Source organism: Choristoneura fumiferana, chromosome 20, assembly GCF_025370935.1.
Source record: "Choristoneura fumiferana chromosome 20, NRCan_CFum_1, whole genome shotgun sequence".
Classification (NCBI taxonomy): Eukaryota; Metazoa; Arthropoda; class Insecta; order Lepidoptera; family Tortricidae; genus Choristoneura; species Choristoneura fumiferana.
Genome location: NC_133491.1, coordinates 4,508,885 through 4,529,336, shown reverse-complemented (window position 1 = coordinate 4,529,336; position 20,452 = coordinate 4,508,885). Strand labels below are relative to the sequence as shown.

General features: G+C 37.6%; 3 protein-coding genes across 4 annotated transcripts in view; 2 read left to right on the top strand and 1 right to left on the bottom strand.

The window, feature by feature from the left end:
- Positions 1-20,452, top strand: part of Mcm2 (DNA replication licensing factor Mcm2) — a 70,141-nt gene that overhangs the window by 5,449 nt on the left and 44,240 nt on the right. The window contains exons 7-15 of one of the 2 annotated variants that reach the window (XR_012452572.1): positions 146-377; positions 1,149-1,240; positions 2,458-2,543; positions 3,184-3,351; positions 4,236-4,397; positions 5,152-5,305; positions 6,334-6,433; positions 7,113-7,252; positions 7,967-8,928. Coding sequence is in view for 1 of the 2 variants with exons in the window: in XM_074103403.1 (XP_073959504.1) it covers positions 146-377; positions 1,149-1,240; positions 2,458-2,543; positions 3,184-3,351; positions 4,236-4,397; positions 5,152-5,305; positions 6,334-6,433; positions 7,113-7,252; positions 7,967-8,254 (1,422 nt within the window). In the remaining variant the exon portion in view is untranslated. Of the gene's footprint in view, positions 1-145; positions 378-1,148; positions 1,241-2,457; positions 2,544-3,183; positions 3,352-4,235; positions 4,398-5,151; positions 5,306-6,333; positions 6,434-7,112; positions 7,253-7,966; positions 9,591-20,452 lie in introns of those variants that run through there. The other variant, XM_074103403.1, reaches the window with a different exon arrangement.
- Positions 9,910-12,873, bottom strand: LOC141439220 (uncharacterized). The gene is made up of 3 exons (XM_074103412.1): positions 12,616-12,873; positions 12,370-12,537; positions 9,910-11,489 (listed from the first exon to the last, which is right to left on the bottom strand). Exons 1-3 carry the CDS (start codon positions 12,657-12,659, stop codon positions 11,303-11,305), a joined length of 399 nt encoding a protein of 132 aa, XP_073959513.1. The 5' UTR covers positions 12,660-12,873; the 3' UTR covers positions 9,910-11,302.
- The window catches only part of LOC141439212 (eukaryotic translation initiation factor 2-alpha kinase-like), a 28,825-nt gene continuing 21,669 nt past the window's right edge, over positions 13,297-20,452 (top strand). The window contains 3 exon segments of the mRNA XM_074103402.1: positions 13,297-13,718; positions 14,635-14,752; positions 15,099-15,249. Coding sequence (XP_073959503.1) covers positions 13,579-13,718; positions 14,635-14,752; positions 15,099-15,249 — 409 coding nt within the window. The 5' untranslated portion in view covers positions 13,297-13,578.

Genomic DNA, 20,452 nt, shown 5'->3' with positions numbered 1-20,452 from the left:
GCCAGTGGACAATCACCTTCAAGGTAGAGGTAGTATGGGTTCCATCCTTTTTCTCCGACTCTCCCCCTGTAGCCAATCGGTCGGCCGCATGATTGCCTCGTGATCCACTGTGACTTTATTATAAAAGCTATCTCATCTTTCACAGGGCTTTCCAGTATTCGCAACAGTAATCATAGCCAACTACATAGTAGTGAAAGACTGCAAGCACATAGTGGAATCTCTGACCGACGAAGACGTGGCCAATATCGTCAAGCTGTCAAAAGACCCGCGGATTGGTGAGCGGATCGTACAGAGCATGGCGCCCTCTATATACGGACATGATTATATTAAGAGGGGATTGGCGCTGGCACTGTTTGGCGGGGAGGCGAAGAATCCTGGTATGTACTTCACCTTGTTTTCAGTTTTTTTATTTTTTTTATTCGACTGGATGGCAAACGAGCAAGTGGGTCTCCTGATGGTAATCTCTTACCGCTACTCTTAATCGCTTACTCTTAATCACAACCGCCCATAGACACCTGCAACACCAGGGGGATTGCAGATGCGTTGCCAAACTAGAGGCCTATGATGGGATACCTCAAGTGCCAGTAATTTCACCGGCTGTCTTACTCTCCACGCCGAAACACAACAGTGCAAGCACTGCTGTTTCACGGCAGGATTAGCGAGCAAGATGGTGGTAGCAATCCGGGCGGACCTTGCACAAGGTCCTACCACCTGCAAAAGTATGCTTTAAAAATAGAATGTTCTGAATCTGAACTGTAGACAATTTGCTTACCCGGGATCTTACGATAGCTTCGCAAAGTCTATGCAAAAATGTGTCAACTCCACGCTGTAAGAACACACACATCACACAAACCCAACTATCACTACCACCACACTACGCTGACATGTTTCGAATTCGATTGTAGTTCATCGTCAGAGCAACACAACAGTTAATCACGCTACCAGATGTTAGACTAGATTTTTTTGACTATAGATACTTGCATAAGTATGATGAGAAAAAAAACTTGTGTTAAAAATGAAATGGTACATCCATTCAAAACTTATGTGTGTTCGGATTCCTTGATTTATGAACAGATTTGGAAAATTCTGCTTCAAAAACACATTTGTATTTAATTTGTTTCAATGAGTTCTTGTGTGGTTATTTGCAGGTGAAAAGCATAAGTTAAGAGGCGACATCAACGTCCTTATATGCGGTGATCCTGGTACGGCGAAATCCCAATTCCTCAAGTACACTGAAAAGGTGAAATTAGCTACACCATTAAAAAAAACCGGCCCTTAGCGTGTCGAACACGCCCAAAATAGGGTTCCGTAGCCATTACGAAAAAAAAATTTTTTTTCTAAGGATTTCGTATTTTATACGGAATCTTCCAAGTTTAGGTATATTTTATACCTTAGGCTGCTATTTACTCTTAAACTACTAATAATTCTCAAGCAAACTAAGCCGTTATAGTTTTCCTTGAAAGTTTGATATGCTTACCATTCTGAATTTTTTCAAATTTTTCCACGTACCGGTTTAGATTTTAGACGGGGGGGGCACTCGATTTTAATGAAAATTTGCACTTTAAAGTTGAATATTTTGCAAAAAAATCACTGAATCGAAAAATCGTTTAACCAACCCCCTAATGATTTTAAAAGACCTATCCAACGATATCCCTCATTACAAGGTTGGATCAGAGAAAAAAATCACCCCCACTGTACGTGTATGGGAGGTACACTAAAAAAAATTTTTTCTTTATTTTTTTTGTACCATTTTGTCGGCATCGTTTACATACATATTCGTGCAAAACTACAGCTTTCTAGCATTTATAGTCCCTGAGCAATGCTGCGGACGGACAGACACACAGACAGACATGCCGAAAATATAAGGGTTCCGTTTTTGCCATTTTGGCTCCAGAACCCTAAAAATGTAAATTTTAAAATTATAAACTTACTTATCTTGCTGATATTATGAACGCAAAAGTTGGCGAGTGTGTGTATGTTTGTTGCTTTTCAGGGTTCCGTCCCGAAGGGAGCCAAACTGAACCATATTAATGTCGCTATAAATAATGTCTGTCTAAAAAGTCTTTGTGCTCTGTGTGTAAAAAGCCGTGGTGGTGGCTCCTCGTGGGTTCAAACCCCGGCTCGCACCTCTTGAGTTTTTCGAAATTCATGTGCGGAATAACATTTGAAATTTACCACGAGCTTTGCGGTGAAGGAAAAACATCGTGAGGAAACCCGCACAACCCTGCGAAGCAATTCAATGGTGCGTGTGAAGTTCCCAATACGCACTGGGCCCAAGCCCTCTTGTTCTGAGAGGAGGCCTGTGCCCAGCAGTGGGACGTATTTAGGCTGGGATGAATGTCTGTCTGTCACAGGATTGTATCTCAGGTAAAGTCGCGACCTCTGGGTGATGATTGATTCATGGGAATGTTATTGTTAGGCTAGTTTGCTTTAAATTTTAATGTTTTTTTTTTCTAGATCGCGCCAAGAGCCGTGTTTACGACCGGCCAGGGTGCCAGTGCCGTGGGTTTGACCGCATACGTGAGAAAGAACCCTACTACCCGGTAAGACCGAGTTATAAACATTTTTTTTTTCATGCAATGCAAGAACCTTCAGATTGAAAAAGATTGAACGGATTTGAAACAAATATATGTCTTGTTGAGTTTATAGCCTGTTTCTTCTCAACGGAGGCTTTCCCGAACTAGTAATAGATTTTTCGAAGGTCATTAGAAGTGCTGATTTATAAACTAAATTGAATAAAACTCTTTCAACCAACACAAATTGACATATACAAACACGAATTGTCGATGTGGATGCCAAGACTGCCATTTTGAAGTGGAACTGGGCTGCCCGCATGGATCCAAATAGATCGACGAAAATAGTTACTGAATGAGTGCCACAAGATACTAAATAATTATTTAACCTCGTGCCTACATCCTTCCTTTGGGAAGGACATAGAAATAATTATAATTGGACACTGTGGTCTTTTGTAAAGTACATAGTGAAAAACTAGTAGGAAGCCGGAGATTATTTCCTCTATTTTCCCTGAACATCTTAAGCTCTAAAAGATATTCCAAAAAAGTACCTTTGGTAGGCAGGAGGTTAATAGCAATAAATGAATTAATTTCGCACATGATTTCCAAAAACTCAGTGATAATTTTCATCTTTCTCCCGTTGTTAACTAATGTTCTATTACTTCCTCAGAGACTGGACTTTGGAAGCAGGCGCGCTAGTGCTAGCCGACCGAGGGGTGTGTCTGATCGACGAGTTCGACAAAATGAATGACCAGGACCGCACATCCATACACGAGGCTATGGAACAACAGTCCATCTCTATATCCAAAGCTGGCATTGTCACTTCTTTGCATGCTAGGTAAGTCTAGACAGTGTTATTTTGAACATTAAACTACTGTGAGGCTCACTCGTATTTAAATGTAACAAATCCGGATAAGTCACGTCTTAAATCGAGTTTAGCTCGACATGTTTCGGGCTAATTCGTAGCCCTTCTTCTCGGAGCAACAGTACACGGCGGCTGCTGCAACACGCGCACTACTGTAGTTTAGTCGCGCGAGCAGTGCGTTGCTCCGAAAAGAAGGGCTACGAATTAGCCCGAAACAGATTGGGCTAAACTCGATTTAAGACGTGAGTTATACGGATTTTCTTTCATTAAATACGGTGTTATGTTTATTTCCGACATTGAACAGGTAAAATTATTGAGAACCAAAACCGCATATATCTTTCTTTTTTTTTTTTCAAAACTACACCGGCCGCGCGAAACGGATCGCCAGTATTTTAATTAAAATAGTTATTTGTGTCACAAGGGAGCAAAATGGTGTATTTACGGCGAGGGCGTACATTGAATCCAGAATGTAGCGAAGGATTCTACAATAGTAGAATCCTTCTAAAGTAGAATCCTAAGCGTAATGAGGGATTCAAGTGTTAGCGCCCAAGATGAGAATAATTTTGCCCCCGAGTGGCTCATACAACTTTTCACACCAAGCATTAATAAACTTGAAAAAAATAATTCTTAATATTATTAAAGAACAACCAGCATAGAAAATGGCGTGGCTTTACAATTATCAACTTAAAAAAATGGCATTTGCAATAAAACACTTAGAAAAGCCTTGAACAGAAAAGTTGCACTTTGCTCCCTCTCGACAGGGAGGAAAAGTTACTTTTCTGAAGGAGAGGTGTGAAAAATAAATAGTTGTTTATCTTTGTTTTGTTATTTATCCTAATCCTCTAGTTTTCCCACAGGTGTTCAGTAATAGCGGCGGCCAACCCGATAGGCGGCCGGTACGACGCGTCCCTGACGTTCTCGGAAAACGTGAACCTGTCAGAGCCGATTCTGTCGCGTTTCGACGTGCTCTGCGTCGTGCGAGACGAACCGGAACCAATGAGGGACGCGCATCTTGCCAAGTAATTATGATGATAATACTTTTTCATCACACTTGCTCTTAAACAGTCCGCATTAGCGATCCCTTCAAATAGCGAACCTACTGTGTTAAAAATAAAGTCGTGTTAAATACTTGTGATGTATACATATCATTTAATAATATTGTAAATCTGTTCAAAAATAATTTAATATACCTTGTTGAGTTTCTTGCCGGATTCTTCTCAACAGAGGTTTTTCCGAACCGGTGGTAGATTTTTTTTGACATTCATAAGTGCTTGTTATAGCCTAAATTAAATAAAGATATTTTGACTTTGACTTTGACAGTGTCGTAACATGCAGGCTAACTTGGATGCAACCCTCGAAATAAAACCCTAGAGCCCTTTTTGCGTGTTACGCCAAAGGGTGTAATGAGTTTAATGTATGTACGTTCAGCTACTGCTGCAAACTTTCCTTGCGCTAAAGTATCGAAACTTTTGTAAATATGCTAAATTTGGTTGTAGAATTATTAAAGCACTCAGTCTGAGCTTCTAATGAAAGACTCTCGTTCGTAATTCCATGTTTACCATCCTTAAGACATAATGTATATACCTAAACTTGGAAGATTCCGTATAAAATACGAAATCCTTACTAGAAAATACATATACCTAATTTTTTCATCAATGGCTATATACGCTGACACCTCTTTTGGGCGTGTCCCACCGCACTGGGCCCGCGTGGCTACGGTTTTTTATAGTATCTCGCTCCTTATCTCGTAATGTATCACCTGTTTGCTGTCAGGTTCGTGGTGGCATCCCACATCCGTCACCATCCAACGCAACGCGACGCGGCGGTCCAAGAGAATGAGGTCGCGGACCCCGAGTTCCACATATCGCAGGATTTGCTGAAGAAGTATATCGTGTACGCGAGAGAAAACGTGCGGCCTAAACTTCAGGTATATGTTTATGTTTTTTTAACCTGTCCTTTATCTGACGAATTCGCAGCGAACGCGCGACGAATTCGTTACGCACTCGCGGCGAAACCGTTACGCTTTCGCAGCAAACTCGTTTCTCTATCGTTTGCCCGAATTTCATATGCCATAATGTATCGTTTTCCATAATTTTCATTTGCCATAAAGTAATTTATTTGTGAAATAGTATTTTCTTCAAAGTTGATATTACACTAACCTAATCTACTGCATTCTATAAGATGACATTTAAAAAAATCCTGAAAACAGCACGGTTCTATATATTTTATGGCAAACGTTGGTATGGCAAGTGAAATTCGGGCAAGTAAAGGTATACGAGCGAACTCGCCTCGCTTTCAACTCGCCCGCAAATCGCAAGTGTAATAAGGCTCTTACGGCGACGGCAATGATTCCTTTAATTCTGTTTTAGATCTTTAGTTTTAGTTAAAGCATCAATGGCCTCTATCTTATCATACTAATATACTGTTTACAGCAGCTCGTCCTTTAGGACGAGCCCTGGCTACGTAAGTGACCTAATTTGTATTTTGTTGGGAGATGAGGGGTTAATATAAATAAAAAGACCTATATCTACTCTCGAATACACTCGTGGCTGAAGAATTTTCGAGACTGGTTCAACTGCAGTACCACTCCACTTCCTTGTTTAGAGCAGCAGCCTCCAAAATCAGAATCGCCATGATGTTGTCCAACCTGCGATGGGGGAGGAATTTCAAGAAGATATCTACACTATTTTACTGAAAATTCTGAAATCTCGATATTTACAAAATTCGGCCGTAATCCTGAAAATGATCTAAAAATCAGATGATCGATTATATATACTAATTGTAAAGATTTGGTAACATTATCCTTGTCCCTGAGTATGGTGACAATTTGACGTATTTTGAAGTGAGTTGATTTGATATACCACTTCGATGAAAGTATTTTTTACATTGTGTTAGGTTACTTTGTGTTCTTTTACTAAATAACACTCCTGACCCTTTTTTTTTTCTTCCTTATAGAACATGGATCAAGACAAAGTAGCGAAAATGTACAGTCAGCTACGCCAGGAGTCCCTCGCTACAGGCAGCTTACCCATCACCGTCCGTCATATTGAATCCGGTATGTTGTTATATCGAAGCAGACAGAAACCATTATAAACCCTTGGCTTCTGTTTAACTTGAAGAATAAAGTCGTACGTAACGACTGGGAAACGCGTTAGCATAATGTGGCAAATATTGTAAATTATATATATTTTTTTAAAAGCCGTGGTGGCATAGTGGTTTGACCTATCGCCTCTCAAGCTGAGGGTCGTGGGTTCAAACCCCGGCTCGCCTCTGAGTTTTTCGAAATTCATGTGCGGAATTACATTTGAAATTTACCACGAGCTTTGCGGTGAAGGAAAACATCGTGAGGAAACCTGCACAAACCTGCGAAGCAATTCAATGGTGTGTGTGAAGTTCCCAATCCGCACTGGGCCCGCGTGGGAACTATGGCCTAAGCCCTCTTGTTCTGAGAGGAGGCCTGTGCCCAGCAGTGGGACGTTTATAGGCTGGGATGATGATATATATTTTAAATAGTAAAGACACATATTTCATCATTGTAAAGCCGTGGTGTTCTAGTGGTTTGACCTATGGCCTCAAATATAGGATAGTGTGTTCAAAATTCAAAGCTAGACTCGTACCTCTTAGTTTTTCGAAATTGACAGTCAGTATTTAATTTCGATTTGAAACTTGGTTCTGATATGATGTGATTTGTTTGAATTGTATGATATATTTTTTAACCTGAACTTTTGTTACAGTTATTCGCATGAGCGAAGCTCACGCGCGCATGCATTTGCGAGCGCAGGTGGCAGAAGAGGACGTCAATATGGCGATCCGGACCATGCTCGAGAGCTTCGTCGATACGCAAAAGTACAGTGTCATGCGAGCCATGAGACAGGTACATAAAACATGTATTCTACACAACTTATATGTATAAAAAATGGTTCTCTGCGTTTTCCCAACTCAGGATTCCCAAAGGTTTCATTTGCCAAACTGTTTCATTTCCCAACTCACAATTTTCTCTAAAACTATATTTTTTTGGGAACTTCATACAGTAAAACAAACCTAACCTACTGTGTTCTATAAAAGCATAAGAAAATTCACTGAGGTTTTTTTTTGGTTTCGGAAAAAACTGAGAGTTGCGAAACGAAACAGTTGGCAAATGAAGCATTTGGCAAACAATAATTCTGCGACAAGGCAGGTAACCATTTTAAATGCATCTGGGTCCCGTGGGCATTTTCTGCACTTTTTCTAGGTGAATAGGGGGAATAGGGGGACCAATCAGAAAAACGGTTCATTCTAATGAATGTTCTTTCGAGTGCATGCTTCATTTTGCTTTCATTCCATGTATGTTCACACGGCTTAGCTCGAATGACGTAAAAAAAAAGAACATTTAATATAATATGGCGTCGAATGAAGTCGTGCGTCTTTTTAATCACTTAACTTTTTTTATTGTTTAGTATTGGTTAAAATGGTCCAACTTTTTGAACTCGATCTATCCATGGATTTATAATTATTTAATTATTGACACCAGTCGTAAAACGTGTTTGAATTTATTGTGCTAAGCTAAAGAATTTATATCTGTATCATTCATGACATAATTTTTTTACAGACATTCCAAAAGTACCTGTCCTACAAGAAGGATCACAGCGAACTCCTCTACTACATCTTGCGACAGCTGACTATGGACCAACTGGCATACATGAGAGGCCTTCACAATCACTCACAATCAACCATCGAGATATCAGAGCGAGACCTCATCGAGCGAGCGAGACAGATCAACATCACAGACTTAAAGCCTTTCTACGACAGCCGTATTTTTAAGATGAACGACTTCACCTACGACCAGAAGAGGAAGGTTATTATACACGTGTTGCCTGAGGCGCCTGCCGAAGCGTGAAAATTATGTTTAGAATAGATAAATAAACCTGGGGGGCTACTAGGATATTCGAAAATGGAAGTTCGTATCGTACTGTCAACTGTCACTCTCACTTTCGTATTTTAAATAATATAAGCGTCAGCGGGACGGCAAGATATGATGTTCGAATTTTGCACTTCGTAGTATAAAAAAGAAAGAAAGAAAGATTTTTTTTTATTGCCAACAGTACAACAATATAAACAATACAAGATAAAATAGTACAATACTGCACAGATTAAATAAAAAGAGTATAAAAAAATAAGTAAGTGTTGCCAGTAACTTCGTTCACCAATGGTCCCTGAGGCCTTATTGTCTCATACAATCACAATCGTTTTCACCATTTCTTTCTGTCACTCAGTATAAAGGCCGTCTTACACATGCTCGTCACTAGCATGCTAATAACTAGTATGCCACTAAATAAGCATGCATAATAGTAGCCCGTGTCCTATACACACATGCTAGTAGATAGCATTTGCTCAATAGTAGCATGCTTTCGTGCTAATAACTACCATGTGTAACAGTAGCTTAAGATGATTGTAGAAAGAGATGGAAATTGCGGTCGCAAACGTCAGCGCGTTACACTATACGGCCTCTGCTGGGCTACTACGAAACTCGAAGTTCGTATCGCACCGTTCCTCTCGCTCTCGTATTAAGTAGTATAAGTGTCAGAGGGACCGCACGACACGAACTTCGAGTTTCGTAGTAGCCCAGCTGCTTAGAATGGAGCCTTGCTACCGGAGGCCTAATTTGTGGTAGTGTTAAGATCAATTTTTTTTATCATAACTTATCACATCATCACCATAGAAAACCTAAAAAGTGGTGCGTTAATAGAAATCACAGCATATTGCAAGTCCTCATCACATTAATAATTTACAATTAATTATAAGAAGTAATTAATTACATGTTTGAATATGCTGGACATAACGGAAATTTAGAAATAGAATTACCCACCTTTTCCTAATAATTTAAGAACAATTAAGCCATGCATATTTCACATACAGCTTGCACATTTTGTGCAAGTAGTTGGCGCACGTGCGTCAAAATTCATACAAATATGACAAGCGTGCAAGATACTTGCACAAAAATACATGTATATGTTATATTACTTATATTGAACTCTGAATGTATCAACTGCTCGTATACATGCAAAGGTAGAATTGTTTCTCTTTTGTTTTTATTAAAGAGCCGTTGGAACGCGTAAGGATATACTTTTTAAACTTGTGTAAGTGTTAGTGTAAGTGCCTTACTTTTATAGTACAAAATGAATCTGTTCTCTAATTTTAACCTGTTTGTATTCGAAAATAAACATTTTTTTCCAGGTGTGTATTTTTCTTTCATATTTTGAAATTTACTGCTTTCAAAAATGAGTTAGTGGTTCATCATCCCAGCCTACATATGTCCCACTGCTGGGCACAGCCTCCTCTCACAATGAGAGGGCTTGGGCCGTAGTTCCCACGCGGGCCCAGTGCGGATTTTGAACTTCACACACACAATTGAATTGTTTTTCATTAAATTACTGAAAATGTAGTTACACTGTCTACATTAGTTTGGTCCTTTAGGTATCATTTGATCATTTCTAATGATGGTATGGACGTCTACAGACGCTAATATAAAATAGACAAAATAAAACCATCAGCTACTTTTCATCAATCATTGAATTTATTTTTTATCAAATTTATGAGATGACATACATGACTCAAATACAAATTAAAATGAAATTATATTAACAACTCCAAGACGTTTATTTGATCATACAGGTCTTATAAAATATGCATACATACAAATATTCTAAACATGTAACTACCGCGAGGGCTAAACTACTTCATCTATCGCATGAAATATACAAAGCATTTGAACAATATTACACTAACATTTAATGTCATGAGTAGTATTGTGGAACCTTAGTTTAGTCGATAGATACACAGAAAATAAGATTATATTCTACATTCTAACCTATTCTAATGCCAATTATAGATCTGTAGGACGCGAAGAGTTTACATCTGAATATTCACACAAGTAAATCAAAAATTTCTGAAGATAACTTTCAACTTTTTTCTACCTTTGTAAAAATCCTCAACTACTCATGTAAATACTTCAGGCAATTTAAAAGCATAGCATCACTAATATTAATCTAAATAAAGGATTTATCTAAGAACAATTAAACTGAATGATCCCTAAAATACAGTCCATCTACAAAATAGTGAAGTGCCATTATGTATCTAATTCACAGCACTTACTGATTTCCAAACATACCATAGAGAAAAGATAATTCCACCAATGTCAAAGTTGAATAATACAAGTAATTGTTTGTCCAGTAATCTCCAGTTAATAAGTTATGTAGATTTAGATACTAGGCATTACTCTAAGGTCTCAATAATTTAAAAATCCTCTTATAAAATTACCCTCATCACCAATAAACAAATTACAAATGTTCCAACAATTTCTCAACTACACTAACTCACTGAAGTAACAATTTAATTGTTTATTAGCAATTAGGTAACAGACATCACAAGTTAGAAACTACACATTTATAGAACCTTACATCTAGCATCATATAGTTAAGAATAAAATAAAATTCACACTTTAAAAAGTTATCAATCAAATAGACAAAAAATAAACTTTTTTTAATTAAAATATGACCAGCATTCTTACCTGCGTGTTCTCTTCACAGTAGCACAGTGTTGAAGGCTTTGAACTATTTCTAGCTTATCTATGGTAGTTTGCCTTGAGAGAAAGACAAGATAATCATTTGAAAATAATTATTGTGATAAAAGACTTCACTGTGTAAATCCTTTAAAAATCTAGCCATAATTACCTTGTCTTATCTCAATGGAAATTTACCTTACACTACACTTACCACAGGATACACAGCATATAATAAGATAAACAGGAATGGATTGTATTGGAATCTCTTTTTTTTTAATTTGTGGCCAAAGGTAACAAGCCTTTAAGCTCATTATCCCAGAGAATATCTTGTGTTGCCAGTGGTAATGCAGCTTTACTGTGAGAAGGCCCTACAGCTAAAATTATTTAAGAATCACTTCCGGAGCCAGAATTGCTGCTGTCACTGCTGTCGCTTTCTGAGTCACTGCTGCTGTCGCTGTCGGAGTTGGAGCTATCTGATGAGGAATCAGAGGAGCTGTCTGACGAGCTATTGTCGGAACAGCTTGACCCTTCGCACTTCTTTTTCTTATTCGGAATTTTGCAACTGCCTCCGCTAAAGTGAACATACAAAAATGTATTAATAGCATTGCAAATGAGTCATCAAGTTGGTAGTTGCACTTAATGAGGGCTATCGATTTTTGTCTCACTAGATGGCACACTGTTGCGTGAGGTTTATACGTATGGCTTTCAAAGTCTGTTATTACGGGCGTGAAAACAAAGTTTAAAACCGTACCATAAAAATATCGAGCATGCCACAGTGTTGCATAGTCCCTGTTTTGTTCGGAAAAAAGGGAGGACAAAGGTTTCCGTAAGACAAAGCTGTCTCAAAACACGGACATTCATTGTCCCGGAACGCATATTTGCCATAATTAATTTCAGATATTGCAAAATATTCACAAAATTATTCTAATTATAAATAAACCCGCGTAGCTCACCCCAAAAACTATAAGATTTGACATTTTGGCGACCTCACGCTACACTAGCGCCTCTAGTGGCGAATTCATACGCGATAGCCCTCATTGCATCAATGTGAAACAAGTTAGTAGAGAAATTATATTCCAAGCAAATTGCAATGCCTGTAAAAGTCTCACTGCCATGCATACATAGCAAAGAGTATTTATTATGATGTGAAAAACCATTTTTTCTGTTATTTCATTATTAAATTACAATAAAAAAAACTGTAATCAATGACTGATCAATGATTTACTGTTTAGAACGGAGGTAAAAGTTTAAACCAAACCAACAAAAATATTTAAAAACTTAGAGGGTAGGACCAAGTATTGTTAAGGCCACCGTTTTTATTCAAACTTTACTTCTTGAAAACGAATGCTTAATTGAACAATATTTGTATTTGGCTATTGTATTGTATTTGTATTGGCTATAGATAAAATAGAATAGTAAGATGTCAAAGTATATTTATAAACAGTACTTGCCTGCAATGTGCTTCTTCCTTTGCTTTCAGATTTTTCTTCAGCACTTGTGTGCGGGAAGGGCGCACGAGGATCTTGCGTTTCCCTTTGCATTCGTAACTCCAGTGACCAAACTCAAGGCACTTCTGACAACGAATGCCTTGAGGAAAAGCTGCGGCTAAAGCTGCTTGCCTGTAACGGAAAATTAGGTTAATAACCCGAAAGACAAATGAACGTTGCAAAGCACGTACAAATAAATCAAAATCTCACTTTTTCCTATCGGATTGATGCCTGTTGTATGGCCCCAAAGTCATCTTGCAGGTCGAGGAAACTTCGAGATTCGAATGAAAGGACCGTTATTTTCTGTGCGGGCAGTCACAGGCTAGGACAGACCAGCTGTATAATTAAGAGTACCGGCCAACGTGCTTTCCAAAACAATAATGATTACAAGAAATCTCCACAAAAATAATAGAGCGTGGAAAACTTACGACAACTTGAATGTCAAAATATTTACGTTCTGAAATGAATGTTGCGTGTAGTTGTAGCTGGTCATAAACAACTTTGATTTATGGTTTATGTGTGATAGCGAAAAAAAATAACAATAATTGTAATTCACCTCACGACAATGATGAAAATTTACAGTGAAAATATAAGAAAAAGGACAGCCCTATATAGTTCTATGGTGAAGCAACATTTTCAAATATATTATTTTTTTAGAAAAGATTTTGACCTTGGTTTCAAATAGTTAACATTTCTGAACGATTATCAAAATGTAACTGGTGCCAAGTGTGTTATTTGTTCTTAGCTTTGATTGAGTGGTTCATAAAATATGAGCTTTAAAACATAATAACATAAAGTGTATTTTTGATCACAGTTTTTTCGTAGATTGGCGTTAACTAGCGTTAAAAGAATTGCTTCAATAGTCTTTTTTGACAGTTCACGTCAATTACGTGGACGTGCCCGGATTTGCTTCGCCGTATTGTTCCGGTGGAATAAGACACTTTACGGCACATTTCTACCAATTGGAGCAAAGTAAATTTATAAGCGATTGGTTATAAATTGAGTAAATAAACGAGTTTTGAGCTATTATTTTTCGGTTCAGTGTGAGAAAAATGACAGATATTGTGCGAGAGCCTTGAAGCGAGGGTTGTAATTTTAATTAAAGTTTCGTAATAACAAAAAAATAACAGTATTCCAGTTTGAAATGTCCGAAAATAGTTTTACATTAGTAAAATGTCGGAATGGTATTGGAATGTTATAGCTTTGAAGGCCGCGTTCGTTCTTACATGCCTTGTAAGTTCCTTTCGTGCTGAAGACACAGTCCAAGAATTACCGTTCTGTAATCCTCACAATGTAAATACGGACAAAAATGAGTAAGTAGAGCTTGTTTTCTTCATGAACTGAGTTCTGAACATGTATAGACTTGTACTTTTCTGGTAATCGTGGGTAAACAATTGGAAATAAAATGGTAAACAAACCTTGATGCACTTTCATTTGGTTTATTTTGAAGGTTTCTTCCGCATTTTCGATAACCGCGTAATATTGTTTTCATTTATATTCAATCCATGTATTTTTATAAAATTTGTATATCTAAAAATCATGCATTTCTCTTAAATTAAATTAAGTTTATTCTGAAACTAAGTTTTCCTGCTATTACTCAACTTATTACGCATTATTTATAAGCATATTGAATTATATATTTACCAAAACTTATGATCATAATGATACATGTCTATACAGCCATAAAATTCATAGGTAATGTTTACAAAACTTAAATTTTAAATCTTTAGAGTTGAATTTCTCCCAACTTCTATAGATTGTATTGAGTGAAAATTTGGCATAAATAAGTAGATAGAATAGCAAGGTACGCAATATATATCAGATATGAATACAGAAGGATTAAAAAGTCACAGTTAAGAAAAGGTAGAGTGCCTTTCTTTCTTCTGTCATTTGTATTGTCACAGTGTATGTATATGTTTTTATATGTTTAGTTATAAATGGGTCCAACTGAACAGTACATTAAGCTGAGTGGTGCCCAATTTATGGGTCATACTAAGTTAGGAGATATATAATCACTTCCTGGGAAATGTGGCACAACAAAAATGATACAATTTTAATATAATTATTTAACAGTTGTACCTATTAAAACAACTGATTTATGTGCATATCTGAGGAAAAAACATTAAATAGTATTTATACTAAGTATTTAATGTTTTAGTATTTATACTATTTAATGTTTTTCTCCTTCTAATGTGTGTAATTAATGTTTCACTCTCTCTTTTCTTCTAGCCTTATGATAGTAAGTACACTGGATGGCAAGTTAACGGCATTTTCAACTGAAAGCGGCGCAAAGGCATGGGAAGTCGAAACGGAACCACTGCTGGCATCTAATCTACATCATGTCGAGGTGAGATGGAAAAATACAAAATTGTATTTTTGGACTGCTAAAACTAAATGGACAAGAAAAATGCTTTTGAGAAGAAGTTGTTAATCACTATTTCGCAGGAACTATGCAATTTTCTGGAATAAAAGCTATGCTATGTCCTTACTGGATTGGCAAATTGTTTGCATACCAAATTTCATCTTAATCAGTTCGACTTCATTTCATATTAATAAAATTAATAAGGATTAGTAAAAATAGAGTATGATTATGATAATACCATACCAGTGTACCACAACTGTAAGCTAACTATTTAATAAATCATTTTTTTATATTATATTTTTAATCCATCAAATATTTCTATGCATTTTAGCTCACAGCGGGAGGCAAGTGGGTGCGACTGGTGCCCTCACTCCGAGGCACATTGTACAGCCTCAGTGGTGACAACATCGAGCCATTGCCCTTTGACGCCGACCAGCTCTTGTCATCTTCATTCAAATACTCCGATGACCTCGTCATAGCTGGTGAGTTGATTTATTACTTGTTACAGACTGAGAAAAGATAGCTTGGTGGTTGGATAATTTGACTATCAAGCTTGAGGTCCTGAGTGCGATTCCCAGTTGGGAAGATATTGAAATGCTTGTTCCCAAGCCTAGGGTGCTGAGCGAGCACCCATGAGGCTGACATAATCACGTACGTAAAGCCTCCATAAAAATCCTGCTAATAATATAAATGTAATAGTTTGTGAAGATGTTTGGAGGTTTGGATGTTTGTTACTCAATCACGTCTAAACCGCTGAACCGATTTAGATGAAATTTGGTATACAGATAGTTTGAGTCCCGGGGAAGGACATAGGATACTTTTTATCCCGGAAAATTGCATATTTCCCTCTGGATAACGATAAATGAATATTACGCTGACAGAGTCGCGGGTAACAGCTAGTAAGAAATAAACAAAAAAAAGTCTTGAGTGTGTAATATGGTTTTGTTTCTACCTTTAAAAAGGGTTAGGAAGTAAAACATCTGAATACTAAATTTGACCAAACTCATTCTGGTAAAGACAAAAGATTATACAACAACCTATTTTAAATAGCATGTTGTCTTTCTTACCGAAAATTGAAAAAAAAAAAATTTTTTTTTTTCTCTCAATTCAATTCAATTCTTGAAAGTATAGCTCCATCGATACTATTAATGATGCCGCCAATGTCGAGGTTGGAGAAGACACTATCAGTATAGTCGTTGTTCGGTAGATTCAGTGTGCGGTAATCGGATGAGAACCTAAAATAAGACAACACAAACATAAAACTTGTTAAACTACCTACAAAAATAATTTGTTATTTTTAATAAATTTACATAGTACAGTTATAAGGGGGGTGTGTGCTATTGCAAGAAGGTTTTTTCTTTTTTTTTTTAAGCTTTGAACACTCCAGGTGATCATGTCAGCCTCATGGGTGCTCGCTCATTTTCCCTACGCAAGGGACGTATTAAAAAATTGGTAAATGCAAATGGCTTTGTCAGATGTTGGCTCTGAGAGCCAACAATTGACCTGGCCATTGTGCATGGGGCCCAAACCCCCAAGTACCCTTCTCCTCAAGTCTGAGTTCCAAGCACATTCCAACAACAAATGAAAAAAAAACAAGTTTAAACAAGTTTTAGCGATGACTTTCTTGATTAGTTATACATTATAATAGGGATGTTGACTCCACCTATCAACTGACGTACTTTTTAGAGCTGTCAAAACACAATTCTCCCATAGAGTTTGAATGGAAATAGCAACATAATGACGTCACTTGTTCGCCAACTCAATCAACTAACTATTTATTTGTTTTAAAGCAACAAAAAATCTAATTTTGTAGTTAATCGAAAATTAATCTGGTTTTCAGGGGTAAAATAAAGCGTTTTTTTTACTGGAGTCGTGTCTTCGATTTTTTTTTTGGTGTCAACATCCCTATTAAGACAATGTTGTATTGTATGACTTGTATGAGTATGCTTGTTTAATATGAATACTTCTTTGAATAGATACTTCGGATATGAGATTAATTTCAAATTCTCCTTATATCTTCCACAATCCCGACTGTTTCTCAGTGATAATAATATATTGCTTGAGACCTAGATGAGAATGATCAAATTTTGTTATTTAGGAAATTATTTAAGCATAATTAAAGTTCTTTCTTCATTCAATAACTTGTACTTTACACATATAGTACATTCGGCAGATATTCTTACATTTAATTAGTTCTCTAAGGTACGCTAGTACTCACAAGAATGTAGACAAAGATAGGCAGTAAATTATGTACCTTCAATTACATGACTTTGTACACAGCAGTTTTTTGTTTGCAAAATATTCCTTATCAGCATTATTTATTGATAAGAGTAATCCGCATAGCATGCGCGAGTGTTTAATTGTTTATCGCTAGGTGTATAGGTCACATGGTGTGATTCAGACAACGAATTCAAGTTCGTCATCATCATCATCATCTCGACATATCATCATGAAAAAGACGGCTTGGGCCGTAGTTCCCACGCGGGCCCAGTGCGTATTGAGAACTTCACACACACCAAATTGCTTCGTCTAATTGCAGGTTTCCTCACGATGTTTACCTTCGCGGTAAATGTGGTAAATCATCATCATCCCAGCCTATATACGTCCCACTGCTGGGCACAGGCCTCCTCTCAGAACAAGAGGGCTTGGGCTATAGTTCCCACGCGGGCCCAGTGCGGATTGGGAACTTCACACGCACCATTGAATTGCTTCGCAGGTATGTGCAGGTTTCCTCACGATGTTTTCCTTCACGCAAAGCTCGTGGTAAATTTCAAATGTAATTCCGCACATGAATTTGGAAAAACTCAGAGGTGCGAGCTGGGGTTTGAACGCACGACCCTCTGTTTGAGAGGCGATAGGTCAAACCACTAGGCCACCACGACTTCCAATAATTATTTAAGATAGAGAGATAGAGATACCTAGATTTGACGACCGGATGGCCAAGTGGTTAGAGAACCTGACTATAAAGCTTGAGGTCCCGGGTTTGATTCCCGGCCGGGGCAGATATTTGTGTGATAATACAACAAATGTTTGTTCTCGGGTCATGGATGTTTGATATGTATTTAAGTATGTATTTATCTATATAAGTATGTTTATCCGTTGCCTAGTATCCATAGTACAAGCTTTGCTTAGTTTGGGGCTAGGTCAATTGGTGTCAGGTGTCCCATGATATTTATTTATTTATTTAGGATTTTCGACCACTCGACTCCTTTTGCCCCTTATTGAGATGTGAGGTTTGGCACAACCCCTTTCTCCCCCCTTAATCTCAAGTCAGATTGACATGTCACAGTTAGTTACAGTTAGGTCTTAAAAGATATGAAATTATCGGTTGCGACTTTATTGTTTAGATCAGGGTTTCTCAAACTTATGGCTCCACGTACCCCTGTTAAAGTTTCTAGATGACAGCGAACCCCTACCTGCCCCCCCCCTCCCCCAAGAAATTAATAAATTGACTGTTGGAGACACTAAGGTTATTTTTATTTCAATCATCATCATAATATATAATGCACCTATATTATTGATTATTTATTTCAATAAAAGGTAACAAATATAGGTAAGAATCGACTTGCCAACGAAAATACAAACTGAAACAAACAACAACAAATAAGTAAACTTTGGAGTTGAAATAAAAATACAAAAAGACTCCAAAAACCAATCTTAATCATCTTGCCAGTCTTGCAGCCAGCATCACGTAAACCTTGTCGCGAACCCCCTACCGTCGAATAGCGAACCCCTAGGGGTTCGCGTACCCCACTTTGAGAAACCCTGGTTTAGATCACAAACCCTTTATAGCTTTTGCCTTTTAACTAACACACTTAACAAACAAGATTATGTTACTGTAATGTAATGTAATGTACTGTAATAGCCGTGGTGGCCGAGAGGTTCCTATGGCCTCTCAAGCTATGCCACGCTAGCTATGGACCGTGGGTTCAAACGCGGGCTTGCACCTTTGCAGTGGCGGATTTATGTTTTTTAGGAGTGTAGGCCACTACATATCCGCCGCCCTATGTAACTTTCTAAAATAATTTTCTCGTTGAAATCTGCCGCCCCTAGGCCGCTGCCGCCCCTAGGCCGCGGCCTATACGGCCTATTGACAAATCCAGGACTGCACCTTTGAGTTTTTCGTCAAATAACATTTACATTTCAAAATAAATTTGATATTCAACTATGCTGAGCTGGGACCGCTTCGCGATTTCGCATATACATAATACTTGTTTTTATGTTAACTGACTTACTATTGACGACCGGATGGCTAAGTGGTTAGAGAACCTGACTACGAAGCTTGAGGTCCCGGGTTCGAATCCCGGCCGGTGCAGTATTTGTATGAATAATACGAATGTTTGTTCTCGGGTCTTGGATGTTTAATATGTATTTATCTAAATAAGTATGTTTATCCGTTGCCTAGTGTCCATAGTACAAGCTTTGCTTAGTTTGGGACTAGGTCAATTGGTGTCAAGTGTCCCATAATATTTATTTATTTATTTTAACTTGCTATTGTTTTAATTTTTTAATGTATTTTATTATGTTTTATATAATGTGCGAAGAGCGAATAAAATATTTCTATTCTATTCTACATTTACCAAGAGATTTATAGTGAAGGAAACTTGTACACAACAGCGAAGCAATTCAATGGTTTGCGTGAAGTTCCCGATCCGCACTGGGCCCATGTGGGAACTACAGCATACTGAGAGGAGGCCTGTACATACCTATTGGACGTATACGTTAGGTCGGGATATAACCTAACCAAAAAAAAGTTAGAAAACCCCCGACATCTCTTCAAAATTTAATATCTCAAAAACGGCTGAACCGATTTTGATAAAACATATCTAAGAACCATCGCTAGAAAACCTGCGTGCAAATAAAAAAACCGCATTCAAATCGGTTCACCCGTTTAAGAGTTACGGTGCTACAGACATACGCACAGACACACAGCGGTCAAACTTATAACACCCCTCTTTTTGCGTCAGGGGTTAAAATATAGTATTAAAATAACGAAGATAGAGATGGATGATCGATCATTTAGCTAAGTAGGTATATCTTACGTGTGTTTTTACAAGGTTTTATTTAACTTGCCCTGTTATTGTCATTGTTGGGTCAAATTATGCAAGTTAATTTTGACCCACTTCCAGTGGTCGGATTGACTTGAAATTTGGTACATTTTGTAATTTGGATGGAAATGCAACAAAAAGTACAGTTAGCAAAAAAGCATATATTAAAAAAAAAAATCAGAAACTTATTATGTATGTTTACTTGTTACAAAAATCACAAAACCTTATCAGAAAATTACATAAGAGTTATGAAAGACATAAACATGTTGCAGCTGAGCGATGACTAAGATTTACCGCATTACATACAGCAGGCTTTGGCGGTGAGTCATAAGGCTGCTAAACCGCATGATTGCGCGTGTTTCATTTGCCTTTTTAGGGTTCCGGAGCCAAAATGGCAAAAACGGAACCCTTATAGTTTCGCCATGTCTGTCTGTCTGTCTGTCTGTCCGTCCGCAGCTTTGCTCAGGGACTATCAATGCTATAAAGCTGTAATTTTGCTAGCTTTTGTTGTAATTTTTTGTTATATAAACTATGCTAACTAAATGGTACAATAAAAAAGGGAAAAAAATATTTTTTTTTTTAGGGTACCGTAGACGTAAAGTTTGGGTGTTTTTTTTTTCTCATCCAACCCTATAGT